The sequence below is a fragment of the Centruroides sculpturatus genome, unplaced genomic scaffold (assembly GCF_000671375.1).
Source record: "Centruroides sculpturatus isolate CEXI.00-Female unplaced genomic scaffold, Cexi_2.0 scaffold360, whole genome shotgun sequence".
Lineage (NCBI taxonomy): Eukaryota > Metazoa > Arthropoda > Arachnida > Scorpiones > Buthidae > Centruroides > Centruroides sculpturatus.
The window spans coordinates 50,100-69,288 of NW_019384584.1; the positions used below are offsets into that span (position 1 = coordinate 50,100).

A 19,189-nucleotide genomic window follows, 5' to 3' on the forward strand; every position below is an offset into this window, starting at 1 on the left:
CGTCGTTTATCCGAATCAATTGGGGACTGGGGTTGTTCGGATAACTTATTTTTCGGATAACAGATTATGTACGAAAAAATACATTAACCTCTCCCGTGTTGAAATTTTTCTCCGTTGCATGTCACTTTGCGTTGAATTTTCGTCGATGTTAAGCCTAATGTAAACTTTTTAAAATAATTTCTTTATTTTTTACAAACAAAATAAATAAATTGAAAAATAAAAAAAGCAAAGAAAAAATTATACTTTAGAAGTTATCTAGTATCAAAAACGTTCAATTCAGCATGACACACAGTCCTCAGAAAAACATAACACAAAGGAGACAGTGCTGCCAGCTAAAACACATACACAAACATAAAAAATTTTGGAGTAACCCAAGATATAGCCAAAGATTGCAGTGCCACAGCACTAGCGAAAATTTAAATTTGCCGACTGGAATACTTTCGGATAAACGACGCTCTACTGTATAAAGAAATTTGTTCAAGCCAATGCTTACAGTTTAAAAAAAACTATTTTTGAATTCAATGATTCAAAAGGCTTTTCTTTTGAATTGCTTCCACCTCCCCAAAATATTGTTGCACTCTGGGGACATAGTTGAGGGCAGGTCTTCACAATATAGGTGATTTTGATGACACAAGAGATGTCAACGATACTTATGAACTCACCATGCCGATGCAATTAGGAATTCTCAAGAATTGCATAATGGTGGCTCAATAAAATATTTTTTCATGACCGTGCCAGTTCACTCTGCCCTTAATGGGCAAAACTTTGGTCTGCTATGTTGGTATTCTTAACCTTTTAAGGGGGAAAACAATTTAGTATCAAAGAACATAGAAAACAAAACCTTTTAGAGCTTAGAGTTAATCCCCTGCCACATTGCATTGACAATTGATGATGGTTGACCATTTAATACAGTGTTTCTCAACAGGGGCAATATCACCCCATGTGGGCATTTTTCCATGTTGAAGGGGCAATTAGTAACAATTTATATTTTGGGGGCGAAAAACAATTTTCTGGCTATATCAGTGATTTTAAAAACTACGTATTTAATTTTCTTTCTGTTGAGACCTAAATATCGATCAAAAACCAATTGTACTGTAAAATAAGCAGGAAAGCCTTCTCACTGGAATTGTAGTTTTTTTTTATTGTAGTGTAGGACCTACAAACACTTGTCTTTTTCTTTTANTTAGAGCTTAGAGTTAATCCCCTGCCACATTGCATTGACAATTGATGATGGTTGACCATTTAATACAGTGTTTCTCAACAGGGGCAATATCACCCCATGTGGGCATTTTTCCATGTTGAAGGGGCAATTAGTAACAATTTATATTTTGGGGGGCGAAAAACAATTTTCTGGGTGATATAGTAAAACATTATATTAAGAATAATTAGATATTTTATTCGTTATAGGATACAATAATTAAACAAAATAGCATTATACTAGTCACTAGTCTATTCACTGCAGTACGAATTTGGCGTTAGCCTTGGCCCTCGGTGTCGGAATTTTGAAGTGAAGGGAGCGATACTATGTAATGGTTTTATTGAAGGGGGGCAACAATTCATTAGAGGTTGAGAAACACTGATTTAATAGAATTGCTAAGCATTTTGTCAAATATCTAGATTTTGTGTACTACCTGTAATACAGAACATAAATGCACACAGCTGTATACACTTTCATGAAAAATTGATTTAGTCAAATTGTTATTGTTATTACTTAAATAATTTTTATCGTATACTTTGTTGTTACTCTTGTTTGCTTTTTTAAGGTTTTAGAGATCACTTCTGGATGGTTGGAATTTTTATAGTTTCACAATTTGTGATAAACAGTCTTTTTAATTTACATTAAAAATATGTCCTGATTTCACTCTACGAAGAATTAAAAAGAAAAAATGCATGTTAAAAGGATCACAGAGATGGCTAAATCTTATTAACAGCTGTTAAAACATATAGTGATTATAACAAAAGAAGTCGGGGTATAGATTTGCCCACCCAATGCAAGAAATTTCATCAACCGTAATCATTCCAATAAAACTACCTACTGTACTTACTTACCTTAACAAATTAGTTTTTAAAGCGTTTGTGTGAAAGAATAGTATTTTGTTACATGATGTATTAAGAAATTAAGTTAAAGTTGAAAATTTCATAGTTAATTTATACACCAATAAATATCTTAGGGTAGGAAGCAGTCTTCAAACATATTTTTAAAGAAAAGTTTGGACATGATTTTTAATGGATTAACTAACTTCTAAAGTTTTCTTACAGTAATTTCATTTAGAAGTTATAATTTTCTTTTGAAATGGTTTCAAAAGTTTTATAAAAGTCGTTCATTTAAAATTTTTGAAAAATATTTATATTGTTGTATCTTCCATTAACACAATGAACATTATTTTATTAAACAATGCGATGTTAATAATTACATTTTAACAATAATCACAAAATTTGTCGTCTTTTTTAAACCAGAAATTGTCACAATTCAAGCGAATGGTAAGTGTCATTACTGAAATGCTTTTAACTTGNGTTATGAGCAGTTGAAAAAAGCATGTATGACAAAAACAAAAGATCGGATGGTGTCATTTCCGACAAATAATATCTCGGACAGTACATGAATATTTAGCAGGCTACACAGAATAGTGCCTTTGGAAGTTTTAACAATTTGTTACAAATGTCTGGAGGTAAGATAGTTTACTTTTTCATTTATTTATTATTTTTTCTTTCTTATTTATATTATAATTTTGTGTTTATGGTGTGCATAAAACATACACTCACGTGCTTACAAGCATAGTTTTTTTTTTAAATCCAGTAACTTTAATAAGTTCCAGGGAAATATAAATTTAGAAATGGGAAATTTTAGTTACTAAATCAATATTTGCAAGTGCAGTAATGATTGTTTTTGCAGCTGTAGCTTAATTTTTGGGAATTTATTATCAAACATAATTGATTCTGTAGTTGGTGAATGCAGGAATAAAATGTAAATTATAAAATCCTAGAACAAATTTAATGATGCATTAAAATGAATATTTTGTAAGTAAAAACTTACAGAAAAAAAATCTGTTTACTTTTATATTCTATGATGAGCTAATTTAGTTACATGAGATGTAAAGCTCAGTTTGACAAAAACAGGATGTACAGTACAATGCCTAGCATTCATCCTGTTTTTGCGTAATGACAAAAGAAATAGTTTAAATTTGCTGAAATAAGAATGGGAAGAAGAGGAAGTTCAAAGATTGATTAATCATTATCTAACAAATAAGAAATTTGATATACTTGAAATCTGGTCAGACTGGAAAAATGCATGGTTCAGAAAAGTAAAATGCATTGTCATTTCTTGGCAATTTTTATTCGTACTTTTGAAACACAAGAGAAAATAGGTTCATTCCCATAAATTATGCAATTAGAAATTTGTTTGACTTAAATAGGAAAAAGTTAGCAATTGTTTAATCTTCAAAAGTTGCATCAAGACTGACAATTGATTGTTACTGGACACAACTATATTGATTTGGTACTTTGATACATTCTTATTTCTAAATTGACAATTTTGCAAAAAAAATAACCCTAAAAGAATATAATATAATATTATATATATGTATAATAATAATAATAATCTATATCTTATACCTATAGTAATTTACCAAAGGAAAACTTGGAAACTACCTTTCTATTTTCAATTTTGTGTTTAAAATGAAGTATTAAAATATTTTGAGAGTAAGCATTCAAATGTAATAATTACTTTGCTGAATTATTATACAATAATTAGGAAATAATTAGCTTCTAAAGATGGTAAAGGTCACCATCTGTTGGTAAATCTAATGATTAAATTACCTAAATTTTTTGATTGATTAATTTAGAAGGGTCTAGAGAAAATAATAGAGATAAGAGAAAGATTCAAATTCACAACTCCTATTTAAAATGTGATTACATTGCTAATTATGTAAATCTTTTTGAATATTAACCCATGATGACATGTAGTTTCCATTTAGCATAGCTGTAAGCCTAAGGTGGCAATTTTCTGCTTATTTTTCATGCATAATTATGCCTCACAGTTGTTCCTTCTATTTGGTAATTCTGAAAAATTCTGTGATGTGTTTTCTCTGTACATGCCAAATTATTCATTGTTCAGCTTACAAGATATTCTTTTGTTTATAGAACAATGTCCTTAACTCCTCTTCCATAGAAAGCCTCCCCAACTTTGCAAAAGTGTGAACTAATGTGAAACAAATTAAGCTGGAAATGAGTAAAGGGTGGGCTGAGGTATTTCTTAAAAAGACCAGAAAAAGATTTTCCTGTATTTTTGGGTATGATGTAAAGCTTCAAAAAAGTTTAAATTATTGAACATCATAATGCTCTAGGCTTAAGCATTCAATGTATTAGCAACTTGCAGATTGGCATATCATGACATTGTGCATAGTTGGCAAACATCCATGACATCATAATTCTCTTTTGTGGCAATTTTTAGAAGTCTCTGTGACTGACAGCACCAAAAACTTATATCAGATTGGAAAATCACTGTCTTACATGTGATTGTGGGGAGGAAAATTGTATCAAAAAACATGCACACAGTAGCAAATTGTTGCAGAGGTTATTTTTGAGGGCCTATGGTAAGTGAAAAAAGTTTTTCAATTAAAATTTTTATATGGTTATGGATAGCATGTGGCATAAGAATATCATGGTAGAACACCTAAGTCAATTTGATTAAAAATTACTGCAAGAACTATTATGTGCAGAAAATTGTCACTACTGCATATAATCGTGGGTTAAGGCAGACATTTTTAGATGTATAATTAAGAAATGATAAACAATGTTACATACTATCTTCACAGTCAGGAACAAATTTTGATAGATTATAGCTAAAATAATCTATTTATTTGGTAAGACAATACATTCATCAAAATAGTAGCTATTACTTCAGGAATTGTTTATTACATATTTGTAAAACATTTTTCATCTTACTTTAGGTAAAAAATCTCAATATCTACATTCAAACAACTTGTGTTAGAATACTAAAATATTCTCCGAATTCATGATAATTTAAAATAGAGCAATTGTTATTAGAATAGAATTTAATAAAGATGAAATTGTTTTACAAATATTCAATGAAAAGTTCCTGAAGTAATGGTTATTATTTTGATGAATATATAACACGGCAATGTGTTTTACTGAATTTGATGGTATCATAAAACATATCTATATTGATTTAGTTTATACAGCCATATAGTTATTTGGAAAGGATTGTATCAAGATATTTGACTTAAGTTTTTAGTCAGTTAATCAAAAAATTTAAATAATTTAATCATTAAATTAATTGAAAACTGATGATATGCCTTCTACTTATCATTATATCCTTCTGATCATTTAATTAATTTTTCAGGCTATACTTTTAAAAAACTAATTCATATTTCTTTATTTCAGTTTACTTACATTACAAGAAGCATAAAAATAGTAATTTTTATAAAATATTTAGTAATTTACAGAAAATACAGTATACAAATAATTGTGTTGTATTCATAAATTTTCTGATTGCAAACTGGAAAAGTTAATAAGCCATTCTGCAAAAATTGTTATTAGTGAAAATATTTAGAACAAAAATATGCTTCTTATGTGGCGTAAAGTTTTCGATCTATCATTATTCTCAAAACTAATTGGAATAATTTGGCAAATTATTATATTTGAACGACTGCGATCCAGATGCCTATATATTGTGTTATAAAAATAGTCATGCTGGAATTTTATTAAGTTTTAAATCTTTTAAATTAAAAATTTGTGGATTATGTTATGTGAAATGAAATGCTAATAAATATTGAATAGAGATAGTTAAATAGTTTTTGAGAAATTCTGGTGTATCAGTTAATGATACTGCAAATCAAAAGCCAAATGTAAAGTTCAAATTTTACTATTTATCAGGATAGAAGATATTTGTTCAAAGGTGCAGTATCTATAAACCACGTGGAGAAAAAGATGAATCTGTGTTACTGTCTTGGTCACAATAAGCTGTTTTACATAAAACTAAATTTCTGTTTAAAACTAATTACCATTAATCTGTGCACACAAAAATATTTACAGTTTTATAGTCTGACATGAATATTTTCTAAGAATGTATGTTTGTTATTTACTGAAAAAATAGGTTTAGTCTAATATTTCTAGTGCTTTTTTCGTTTATGCATGCTTTCTCAAGAATTCTGTAGACTATTATTTAGTCTTGTTAAATGCATAATCTAGATTTTCATAAAGATTTTTACTAAGATTCTTTGTGTATAAAAATATAAAAATTATGAATGTTTTTTTTTTACTTATAAAGCATGACTATTGTTTTTTTCTCTCTCGACTTCAAAAATTGTTTAATGTTTTTTATTCTGTTGTGAAAAGTCTCTTCGACAAATTAAGCTGTAATACTTTTGCATTGTAACATTTTCTAGTTAATCTGTTTTCTTTCTCTGTAGGTATGAGCTCGTTCAATATACAGCAGCTTGCAGCATTAGCAGCTGCCCAAGCCAGTAGCACTTCTTCATCATGTACAGGTAGAGCCTTTACTGCATAATTTTGAGCCAGTATTCTTTCAAAAACAAATTTTTTTTTATATACTTTAAATATATAAAAAAAAAGCTTTAATGACTGATTAGAAAGTAATAAAATTACAAATTATTTGCTTAAAATATGAGAAATTTGGCAATCTAAATAACTTTTGAGAGCTCATCTTTATGTAATTTCTGTCCATTACAATAACAATAATATAAAAATAAGTATTAGAAACATTATGAGAGGGTTAATTAAAAAATATGTGGTAGGATCCTAAAATTTGGGGACTTTGCATATAGTTCCTTTCTTTGAATGGTTGGAAACACTGACACACTGCTACTTACAAAATAATTTCCTTGGGCAATGATACACTTTTGCCAGCACTCATACGGCTTCCGGAAGCATTGCCATAAGCCATAACCCATCTTTTGCAACTACTCATAATGCCTCCTGCAATGCGACTTTTACCTCATTTGATGACTTAAAAAATGTCCCCACAGATATTTATCAATGTTAAGAGGTAAAAATCACAAGAGGCAATCAAGTGAACAGGCGGAACGTGGAAGCACATTAGTACCATTTCTGGTGAGAAACTCTGCAACCATTATGGATTGGTGTGCAGACACGTTGTGGAGAATGTATTGTCATCCACTTTGCCACACCTCAAGCTGTTTACAATGGATGGACTCGTGCAAGTGATGTAAAATGTTCACCATTCTTCCCTCAGAAATAACGAACGAATTATTACAAGTGAATGTGGTTCTCAAATTTTTGGATCTTACCTTATAAATATGTTTTTACAAAATTTTCTTGAACACAAAATTTACATTAAATTGTAATACAAGCTTAGAATGAGAAATAAATTAAGAAAATTACATGAATATTTCAAAGTAACATTAATAAGTACAAAACTTTTTTAAGATTTTGTCATATGAACATAAAAATTACTGGAAAAAAGCAATAATAAATTTATACACAGAGAAACTTACTGAAATAATTTACAATTAAAAAGATTGTTTAAATTCTTTTATTATATTAAATGTTTTTGCATTATTCATCTATCTTCACTGGCCAGAGTTTGATTCTAGAATTTCTAATCATGGCTGTGCAGTGGATAAATAAAGAATAGTCTTATAATGTTTGATATAGTAAAAGAATTTACTAATTTTAAATACTGTATTTACTCGCATATAAGACAAGGTTTTTATTCATTTATCCTGGCTTCAAATTCCTAGGTTGTCCTATATGCATGAGCAAAAGATTCTTTGCGTTTTTACAAATAATTTTTGTGAACCGTGTATTTGCAATTTTTACCAGATACTTACCCTCTTGTATTTAAAAACATAATTATTTTATCTGGGTTGTTTGAATTGTTCTTGTATATTGTCAGGAGTAAAGTTGAATAGCAATAGGAAAAGCAAAGCTTTTAATTGAATTCCAGATTGAAATTCCAAAATCACACAGGAGCATGATATAAGTTTTAACCCATTCCCACATGAAAACAGATGATTATTTGGAAATCAGAATTCAGAGAAACTAATAAGTGTAATTGACAGAAAGTTGATTTCACTGTTAAGAATTGGCAAAAGAAAGGGTTTCCAATTGTCCAGCTTTACATGAACAAATTATGTTGTCGATTTTACATGATTTTCCTTAAAGTTTAAAATGCCAGTTATTTTTGAGGGACAATGTGGGCATTTATGTTCATTTGATATTTTACTTGTGATTAAACAAAATAAAATTACAATTGTATTAATAAATCTAATTTTTTTTTATTTTGATCATTAAAGTCACACTTCATCCTATATGCGAGGTCGTCTTATATGTGAGTAAATTTGATAGTTTTTTAAACTTATTTAAATAAACCTCATTTCAAAATATTTACAGAAGATTAATTACAATAATTGGAAATTATTATTAATGCAGTTCTGGTATGTAAAATAATTCTACAGTAGAGCGTCATTTATCCGAAAGAATTCCAGTCGGCAAATTTAAATTTTCGCCAGTGCTGTGGCACTGCNGAAAACGGCCATAAGGTGGCGCTTACGACTAATCTTGATTGAGTTGAGCAGACTCGACGTTAAAAATGAATTTAATTTACTTCTTCACAAATGTCAGATATGGTAGCTGTTCTATACGATTGGAATGTATGTCTTTGGCATGCTAAGGTAACACTTTCTCAATCAGAATATAATAGAAATTATTCATAAAGCGTTTAAAATGTAATTTAGGTTTTATTTTCTTTCAAAAGCAATTATAGCACAAGGCTTTATAAAGTGAGTACATCAAGTACACTTATGTAATCAATTTGTATTTTAATAGTTTCTATTATAAGTTCTCAACAAAAATTTGAAAATGAGATTAAAAGAGTAAAAAAATTATGAAAAACAGAAAAGAAAAAAATAAAAAGTGTACATTTGAAAAACTTAAAATATAAACAAAATAAAAATAAAAAAAAAAACAGAATTTCTAATTAGTTTTGAATGAAGATTCATATTGGAAATAGAATGTGTTGTTATACAGTCCGACATCTTACAAAATTTTAATTAGTATGTCCAAACATGGATCTTAATTAACATGAATATTAACATTTACTTCTAAGTATGACCTAAAAAGTAAGTCTAGATTTGTATAATAAAATACAAAATTTTTGTGACACTTTGGAGGCATATTAATTAAACACATTGCACATTAATCATGATACAAACTTTTGAATGCAAAATTTTTATTGGAAAAGTTAATGTTTGCATCATGATTAGTTGTGTTCAACTTACTAATTTAATGTTATAATCCTTAGAAGATAAAAGAAAAATTCCTAAAGTTTTTTCAACTTTTAATATTTATATCATAATTATAATTGTGTTTTCCATGTTTATTTTTTACAAGATAAGAGACGCCTAATGTTAATGAAACCAATAAAAATATAGTTGCAACTGCCTTTTAATGCTAAAAACTTACTAATTTAATGTTAATAAAATAAACACAAAAATACAAACAAACTTTATTTATTGCCAAGTACCAAGATATGTGAGATGTGTTTAGCTGGTTGCTTGTTTGCACTTTGTCGTTTTCTCTTATTAATTTTATTCTTAGGAACTAGAAACCATAAATAAGTGAATAACATAAACTGTGAGTAAACAATGAAATAAATATTTAATCAATATACAACCTGGACATAAAACATCAGACAGCATGTTATTTTAATCCATCTCTAACTTACCCTTTAATCATATCAAACAAAAAATTTTCAATAGTAGAGATATTACTTTCAATGCTTTTTGAGGCTAGAAGTTATTTTATGAAGGTTAAAATTTTATACACTTATAACAGAAATTTAATAATATAAAATAATTATAACTGAGGATTTTTCTTGCTGATAATACATAAACAAAAATGTTATGAGCAGTTGAAAAAAGCATGTATGACAAAAACAAAAGATCGGATGGTGTCATTTCCGACAAATAATATCTCGGACAGTACATGAATATTTAACTTTTGGCTTGTAAAACAGCATTTGTATGATCATTTGTTGTATCAACAAGAGCCAGGCATTCATTTGGAGTAATTTCATCTCTAATTTGCTTGCTTTTTTTTTTTTTTTGCTTTAAACTATATTTTCTCGATGCTTTTTAAATTTTACCCCACATATTTTCTTTAGGGGAAGGTCAGGACTGCTCGATGGCCTTTTTAATATGTTAATATTATGTTGATCCAGTCAAGTCTTGATGGTTTAGCAGTATGGCACTTGCACCATCCTGCTGGAAAATAAAATATCTGATATTTTAATTTTTCTAATGATGGTAAAAATCCTCAATGATTTGTTTTTATTTTGCTGCATTTACCAATTCCTCGATGAAATGCAAATTTCTCTTAATCAGACGGAACTGTTTCAAGAGTTCAAATCAGAGAAAAATATAATGGCTCAGAAAGGGAAGAGCTTTGTGTACTTTTGAGGAGCACAAAAGAAAATCACTCTTTGTTGCTACCGTGTGATTGGGATACTTTTTCACATTAGGGATGTAACATAAGCAATTTAAGCATGATTTCAAAGAAGCTATTGTATATTTGTTTAATATGCAGTTATGGAAGTAGTTATACTCTGCTATTATAAACCAATACTTATTTTTTCTGAAAACTGGTGCATCTTAAAAATTTCATTACGAAAATAGTCAATAGACTTAACGTGTAATTAAACGTGGAATAAATGATTAAAATTATTATGTATTAATATATCATCACATATAGATAAATGAGAGGATTCAGTGGATGATGTGGAGAGCCGAGCTTCTTTATGTCAAAGGAAGGAATCCCCAATCTGGTTGCAGATCTGTTGCAAAAGAATGGGCAGATGGTCGACAGTACAAGGGCCATCTTGGGCAAGCTACATTTTACGCAAAAGAACGTAAAACCTGGTGTGAACTATTTTGATGCCTAGAATAAAAATCTGTCTGGCTGTCTTTTGCTGGGTATTTGTCATCCATTAATTATTATAGCTGCTCGTTAGTGGTCGGCGTGGCAGCAAGTAACTCTTTCAATGTTCGAGTCTCCTTCCGGATTGCGCTATATTTGCTTAACTAACCTAACCATTCGTCGTGTGGGATACTTTGTAAATATAAAATCGCTTTCTACCGGAATGTTTTCTTCATATTTTAATTAAGAATTTTCTTTTATTAGACCTTGCAGTCTACTTTTTATTGATTAGTTTGTGATGCACATGCATATTTACAATTTTACTTCAGAATTTTTTAAATCGTCAATTTAGTGACAACTCGTTTGCGTCTCGTATGAGACAAAAACTGCTTTATTTATCCTCTGATTTATATTTCTTTCTTAAACAAAACTTTTAGGTAATTAAATACTAAATTTTATGTTTTTCTGTTAATTTGTTTACGTTTGCAAGTCGGTTTCTTACCATAATACTATTAATAAAAGATTTTTTTATCAATATGCTAGAAAGTATTGTTATAAATTGATTTTAAAAATCTATTTCAGGATTTAATTCTGTCGGTCTGACAGGACAGAATGTAGGATCAAGTCTTACAATGTCTAACTCTGGAAATAACTCTACAGGTAATTATATCTTTATATACCATGAATTTAATATATATATTTTGAAACATATTAGATCCTTGCTTTGAATATTTGTCGCATTTCAATTAACAAAGTATAAAAAATATAAAGTTTTTAGAAGTCCGCGCATAATTTTTAAACGAAATTTTCTGATTTCAAAGCAAGATTTTTCATTTAAAAGTGCTAAGTGGTTCCGTTAGAAAACTATCCTTAAAAGTATTATGTTAACAACAGTTAAAGAATTAGAAAAATGCATATGTATTTTCTTACACAATGGCCCGTTAGCCAACTTTTTACACCTGGAAAACATCTCTGAAACTAGGAGATAGACCCACAGTGGGTATAAAGCGTCGACCTTTATCGCAAAGTGGTAAATGATCGCCACCTAGAGCCCACTATAATTCTGGCATCCTGTCATAATATTTCTGATTAACACAAATATTTCTGATTAAAACTTGTGTTTGGTAAACCTATTTAATACAGATATAAAAAATATAAAACAAAAACAAATATAACAAAACAAAAAAATATAAACAAATACTGAATTACGTGCCATTTTCAACAGTTTGCAATGTGACGTTGCACCAGTGAGATATACAGGGTCGAAGCAGAACAAATGAAATGAGTACCAGAATGTTTTATCATCACTAGAGCTAGGACATCTAGACACTAAAAATCATATGTTATAACTATTTTTATGACTTTTAGTGTCTAGATGTTCTAGCTTTAATTATCATTTACGGTATGCACGGCCAGATCCGAAACAACAATTGGCCCGGCACGGTATTAAAACTGTTCTTCGGAGAAAACTCTGTTCAGTTACAGAAAAAATAATAATATGTAATTAGGCTAATTTGAATATAAATTTATAATAAATTACAAAATACACTACCAGCAGAATAGAAATTTAATACTATATTTCCGAAATTAACTGTTTTTGTTTTTTTTTTTGTTTTTCATTTGCTAATTTTCTCCCTCCTACAATGTCAATTTTTTGTCGTCATCGAGATCACGAATTTCTTGTATAACTTCCGCACCACGTTAACCGGCAACGGAGGGCAGTGATCTCTCCGATATTTGACAGCATTGTCGGATGGCCAGTCCGGTCACGCTGTACGTGGCCGCATTATTGTATACCATGCCGTGTAAACTGCTTGCATTTTATGGGATATGTTTGTTTACTTATCCATAACTATACAGGGTGATAAATTACCATCGTAAACTATTCCGTAAAGATTTACCGAAGAAACGAATTATTTGACGTAAGCAAATTAAGTGGCAACGAATTGCGAGGATATTAATTAAACAAAGTATGTCCGAACTTTACCAATATCGGAGAGATTTTAAGCGATCGTATTTCCTCGATTAAACTCCGAGGGGTTTCTTTTTAAAAACGTACGCATACGCGGGTTTCGATGCCTCAAAAAAAACCGTGGGAATACGGGTCTTCGAGTAAATCGATTTCCTATTTTGACAGAAATCCGGGTTCCAGTTTTATTTTACCTTCGAACGGGAGACGAGTGGTAAAAATTGAAAGAAATACCTTAATTACGCGCACGTTTTCAAACCGTCGAAACCATTTATCGACCGTATTTACGTGTCACAACTACGGCATTTGAAATAGTTAATCCTATTTAGTGTTTTCCAAATAGGGTTAACTACGGTGTGGGATTTAATGGAGGAAATACGACGCGAGATTTATCGATGGTAGTCCGAATAAGTGCTAATTAAATACGCCGTCTTATTTATATAAGGTCGCTGCTTTAATAACCATTCGTAGCTGGGATTAACTATTTTCACAAATTAGTTAAATGCCAAATTAACCGTTATGATAATCGTTTAACGCTAATTAAAGATCATTAATATATTATTATGCCAGACGGATGCTATTAACTAGTAGATTTTTTTTAAAATAAAAACATTCTATAACTAAGTAATGAAAATATTCTCTTTTCAGATATAAGTGCAGCAAATTTACAAAGTCTTGCAGCTTTAGCTAATTTAGCAAATAATTCTGGTAAGCTTTTAAGACGTTTATTTCGGACGTATTTAATAACAAACTAAATAATGACCGGCCGTCGTTCGGCAATTACGATACAATTAATGCCCAGATAAATAAATCATTTACATAATCTCTATGGAGTTCTCGCGGCAGTTGCAAACGATACTAATTTCCATATTTATGTATTAAAGTGTTCCACCACCTTTATATCCGATTCGGCGACCGTAATTAGAAAATGGCCAATTTGGCACCAGTCTTCTGTTCTAAAAGGGAAATTTCCCTTCTAATTCTTAAAATTACTTCGAAACTCGACTCTTTTAAGAAAACCTGTCGAACCTTGGCGGCAATTAGGAATCGGATGTAAAGGGTGGCTTTTGTTAACGGAATTTCTATTTGCAGTAGGTATAAATCCCATGATGATGCAGAACCTAGCCGCACTGGCTGCCGCTGGCAATAGTAATAATTCGTCGGGAATGGCAGGCCTCTCTGCAACAGGTTGGTTATTCTAAGTCGTTTATTCTTAAACGTTTAACTCTCTTAATGTCTATCGAAATTCTTTCTTTTATTTCGTTACGTCCGATACGGAAGTACGGTATCGGCGGAAATTACCACCTATGAAATACGCCGGTGTTCGACACCTGACAAAACGGCACGGGTGGCGGCACAGATAAGAAACCAAGAATAAACCAAAAAAAGCAACTTTTTATACTACGATTACAATACTACGCTAGACTTAAGTGTAATATGCTAGCAAATAACTTATTCGGTCTGGGACTCTGCTACGGATTTACTTTTACTCAAAAAAACAAGTGACATACGGGTTTAAGTGACAATTACGCCGACAAAGCATAAATCGTCTACAGAATTCGCGTCTGGAGAATTTGGCATCCGGTCCACAACCCGGACGTTGCGGTTTCCTAACCGCACGGCAGATTTAAATCGATTGGCTCCCGAAGATGAGACGATCGATTTAAATCAAACCCATATTTAAAAGTCTGCGGAAGTTTTACCATGAAACGGGTCGGTCGACCGATTTCCAAATAACGGTAGGGAGAATGGTTAATGTAAAACGGGAAGTTGGCTTTCGAAATGTTTGTGTGGTAAAGATGGCAACACGAAGTGGTAATTGCAAAACCATACTTTTACATTTTTTTGTGAAACGATCGAGTCCCGTCGTCCGTAATGCCGCCTCTCGTTCGGTCCCGTCGCCGCTCCGTGTGCGCAGGCGATTTTCCACGAATTGTGGAAATTTTTTAAAACGGCAGAAAATCTTTCCACTTAAAATAGTTTTATACTTTTTAACTTAAAGTCTAATATTCACTTTTTTTTTACCTTTTCGAATTTTCCACGCCGCGCCGAGTGCTGAGCAGGCACAAGATAAAAATAGATATTTGTAATAGGAAGTAGTAGTTAAATTAATTATGTGATTTGTTTAACGCGGCAACAGGTAGCGTGTCGGGTAGCACCTCCAGTGCAAGTTCTCCCCACAGCGGAGTCGGATCCATCAGTCCGGTTTCCACCATGTCCCTGGGCATGACCACTAATTCTCTGTCTTCGATGGGAACATTAACTAGCGTCAATGGGTGAGTAAAGCATGAAGACGTCTTTTATACCCATCTTCGCGCCCGCGGTCCACATTTTTTAATCGGGCGTGCCGAAACGGTGGTCCGGAAGTTGTGGCGAAATCGGGTTTGAGAGTGGAGCGAGAATGGGGAACGGTAACCGGAAATTCCCCGTTTCCGATTTTAACAGAACGAACGGATTCATTGCGTAAACAGACGAAACGACGCGTTTAAAATCGTCCCCTACTGCCGTGGCGCGAAGACGAAACGCGTAAAATTCCGAAAACGCTTATCGCCTGGCAAATTCGGGACCATCGGCAGTTTCTAAAAACGGCCGCGCGTTCGAGTGACTTCTACGCTTTTTAAATTCTTGTTATACAATTGCAGGTTGTGTAATATGGCAAATTTAGCAGCTAACGGCGCAAGTTTGGATGCCCTTAGCCATGCGTACTCAGGGATCCAGCAGTACTCAGGTGAGAAATTCCGCCCGTCCTTCTTCGCGTGCAGTTTTAAACGGTTTCGATCTTCGACTTGCAAAATCGAAAGGAAAAAAAATCAATTTATGATAATCGGATTTTTTTTTAATTGCCCGCGCGGAGTAAAGTAGGCAGGTTTTTTAAATTAAATTTACGCACGCCTTTATTGGTTAAAATTTAAACGAGATCTTGGCCAAAATACGGTAGGCCTTAATAAAACTAGGGTGCCAAAATGCGCCTCTTTACCGAATGAAATAAGGTACGGTAACCCTACCGGTAGGTTCTTTCCCATTAAACAAAATTTATTAGTGTTATAATAAAGAAAAGCCTTTAATTTGCCGGACGTTCCTCGTGTCCGCGTTTATTCTTTCACCCGTAAAAGAATAAACGCATTAATTTGCTTCCGAGACGAAATTTCGGTGGGCGGGTAACCTTAAAAGTACGGAATCGAAATCGTCTACCCTCGGTGGTAATTTCTATAAGCCGCTTTTATTGTACAATAAATAATATATTTAATGGTGTCCGAAAATAATAATAATGGAAATATTGTATTGATCTAGCATTACCAGGTACTTTCACTCAGGTTGGATTACAGCATTCTCCGGGAAAACAGTTAGAAGGTATCGTTTCGCATTTTATTCGTATGTAATTCTCTAATGCGGTTCTTTATCATAAAATGGTTTTTAAAAAATAACGGCAACGGAAGCCGCGCGCGCGCGCGCGCCTCCGAATTACCGCTCAAGTATTAAAAACCGCAGATAAATTAGACGAAGTCTTTGTCCTTTTTGACTCTTACTGACGGAAATCCGCCTTTTCAGGTCCCGAAGGTGCAAATCTTTTTATCTATCATTTGCCTCAAGAATTCACAGACAGTGATCTGACTCAAACATTTTTGCCGTTCGGCAACGTTATTTCTGCTAAAGTTTTTATTGACAAACAAACCAACCTCAGTAAATGTTTTGGTGAGTTTTATTTTGACCAAAATAATTTCTCTGCCCGTAATTTCTGTATTAAAAAGCTAATGGAGATGTTTCGTCGTGTGAAGTGCAAGCGGGTGTAATCACCGGTTTTTATTTTTACAGGGTTTGTGAGTTACGATAACCCAATGAGTGCACATGCTGCTATACAGTCGATGAATGGGTTTCAGGTTGGCATGAAGCGCCTTAAAGTACAGTTGAAACGCTCAAAAGATTGCACTAAACCTTATTGAACAGTATATGCTTAATTCGAAATTCTGTATTTGCACATCTGATGGTAAGTCCTTTTTTCCTCCTTTATAAACTTTCCGCGGTGATTCTCTTGAGGGAAACAAACGACGCGTGTCGAAATAAGATGGGGCGGGACACTGGGAAAGAACGAAAAGATTAGTACTTAATACTTTTAAACGTCTAATAAATTACAATAAAATTTCCACGCGTTACTATATAAATGTAGGTCAGGTTGATAAATGTGTAGAACTTAGAAGTTCTGCTCGTGTTCGTTTGTTTCCCTTGCAGGGACTCTGGCGTTAAATTTAATGTAAACCGTCCACACACGATTGTAAAGGCGGGCAAAAGTGCCTTCGTTTTGACTTGTCACGTGGTTTCGTCTTACAGACTGCCTTCTCGGTACACTACGTACAATACACATCACCTGCGTCCATTGCCTAAAAATCTCCTCCAGGATGTTACCGTGGAACATCAGAGTGTCGGCAAAGAAGAAAAGCTGACATTTTGGGAAAAAAAGCTTAACCATATCTCTTCCAATTTGTCTGAAATGGTTGTAAAAAGGTATTAATTGTAGTGTTGTCCGTGTAACGTGGTTATATGCCTTCCTCCCCGGGACAGTTGATACGTTTCACTATGTACTTATATATCATTTATCTTGGGAGATGTGTTCGGGTGCTCAAATTGTCTGTCACTCAGGGTTGCGAGTGCTCTATGTAATATCTGGCCAGTTAATTATCGAAAGGAGCGAAGTAATTTTGTGTTCGTGGCATTCTGTTGTTCTAAGTAATTGCTGGAGATTATTCTAGTTGTTAGCTACAAGCAGTAAAAAATTTAGTATCGGAATTATCGGTCGTGATAATTCTTTTATCAGTGGCGATACAACTGTTTATATACAATGTCACAATTGGACAAATGTTTTATCTAGTCCAAGTGGAAATATACTTACTGTAGTGTTTTCAATACAACAGAAGCCAAAGAAGTTATTAAAAAAAAAAGATTGTAATTAAATAATTACAGGAAATTGCCTTAAATGTGTGAAAATTTATACTTTTCAATGTTAAAACCCTTTGAACGTCACTTTAATTCGGCATCGTCTTTTTCGTCAGGTTTACGTGGTCATTTTTCAGCAGCTTCGAGTGACTATAATGTAGTGAAAAACAATATCAAATTTAAAATAATAATAATAAAAAAAAAGAAAAAAAATCCATGCAGAGATATATTTGTCTAAATGTGGGTAGATTTTTGTCTCTCTAAACTACAGAATTTTGCAGAAATCACAGTCGATGGGTCGTTTTTTCCTGCCTGTGATTGATCAACTGCACAAAATTCATGTGTGCCAAAGGATCTGTACATGAGACTGTCGCTGGGTCACGTGAACATAGCTGTAGTGTATTGTACTAAGAAAAAAAAACAATGCATATGTGTGTACTTAAAAAAACAAGGGAATTTTTTTCTGGTGTTTGTTGAATCTTGATGTACTTGGTTTATAAAGAAAAAAAAATAGTTGCCGAATGTAACATGTTCCGTTGTTACGCCGTTCCAATGTAGTGTTTGGTCAGTATACATGTAATGTACTTTTCAAATTGTGGCCAGAGGTTGTACTCTACAAATTGTGTACACTGAACACGATAACTTCTGGATTGTCTCTTTCTGTAGTACATTCGATGAAATGCGCTTTTTACCATTATTTTTATAGATGCATACGATATAATTCATTCCACACAAAAGAAAAAAAAGAGGAGGAAAAAAAAAGACTTGTGTTATTACATCCCATAGTATACCTCATTAATGTGGAAGACACATCAAATTGTGTTAAAAAACAAATATCTTTTTCTCCTTTCTGGCTAATCATTGTTTTTGTTGTTCACGTTTTTATCATAATCACACTACATTTCGAATGTTTTTTCATAAAGTAGTAGTGTTTTTCGAAATGATTTGCGACAATACATCGGGTTCGACTCTGTTAGATTTTTTGATGTTAATTTTTGTAGACGGCGTAGAAAATCAAGGAGAGCAAAAAATAAAATGATGACGAGGATTCTGTCTTAAACAACAGAAAGTGTTCAGCATGCTGGAAATGCAAACAAAAGAAGGAAAAAAAAAACAAATAATATTGTATTAACTAATATGTAATTTAATATATTCACTATGTGCTGTTGGTTTTGTCGTTTATTATTATTTTTTTTTTGTGTTTTGTTTTNTCCATCCTATTGCTACACTTTCTTGGTCTGCCCAGTCTCCACATTTGTTGCCCATTGAGCATTTGTGGAAACAGATGGGAGTGTCATCTGTTCCCACAAATACTTAATGATCGGTCTGAAAATTTGTGTGAAAATCTATTAGGGCAGTGTTTTTCAACCTTCT

At 32.2% G+C, this 19,189-nt stretch overlaps 1 protein-coding gene across 13 annotated transcripts in view; it reads left to right on the plus strand.

Moving 5' to 3' along the window:
• LOC111624526 (CUGBP Elav-like family member 2) overlaps window positions 1–18,918 on the plus strand; it is a 62,630-nt gene extending 43,712 nt beyond the window's left edge. For 4 of the 13 annotated variants that reach the window (XM_023367375.1, XM_023367377.1, XM_023367376.1 and 1 more), the window contains 11 exons: window positions 2,612–2,669; window positions 6,432–6,509; window positions 11,500–11,577; window positions 13,535–13,594; window positions 13,979–14,074; window positions 15,027–15,162; window positions 15,529–15,614; window positions 16,178–16,237; window positions 16,436–16,579; window positions 16,700–16,871; window positions 17,213–18,918. In XM_023367375.1, the coding sequence (XP_023223143.1) occupies window positions 2,612–2,669; window positions 6,432–6,509; window positions 11,500–11,577; window positions 13,535–13,594; window positions 13,979–14,074; window positions 15,027–15,162; window positions 15,529–15,614; window positions 16,178–16,237; window positions 16,436–16,579; window positions 16,700–16,827 (924 nt within the window). In that variant the 3' untranslated portion in view covers window positions 16,828–16,871; window positions 17,213–18,918. The remainder of the gene's footprint in view (window positions 1–2,611; window positions 2,670–6,431; window positions 6,510–11,499; window positions 11,578–13,534; window positions 13,595–13,978; window positions 14,075–15,026; window positions 15,163–15,528; window positions 15,615–16,177; window positions 16,238–16,435; window positions 16,580–16,699; window positions 16,872–17,212) is intronic. The other 9 variants (XM_023367384.1, XM_023367386.1, XM_023367387.1 and 6 more) reach the window with 5 other exon arrangements.
• Window positions 18,919–19,189: the final 271 nt, after the last annotated feature.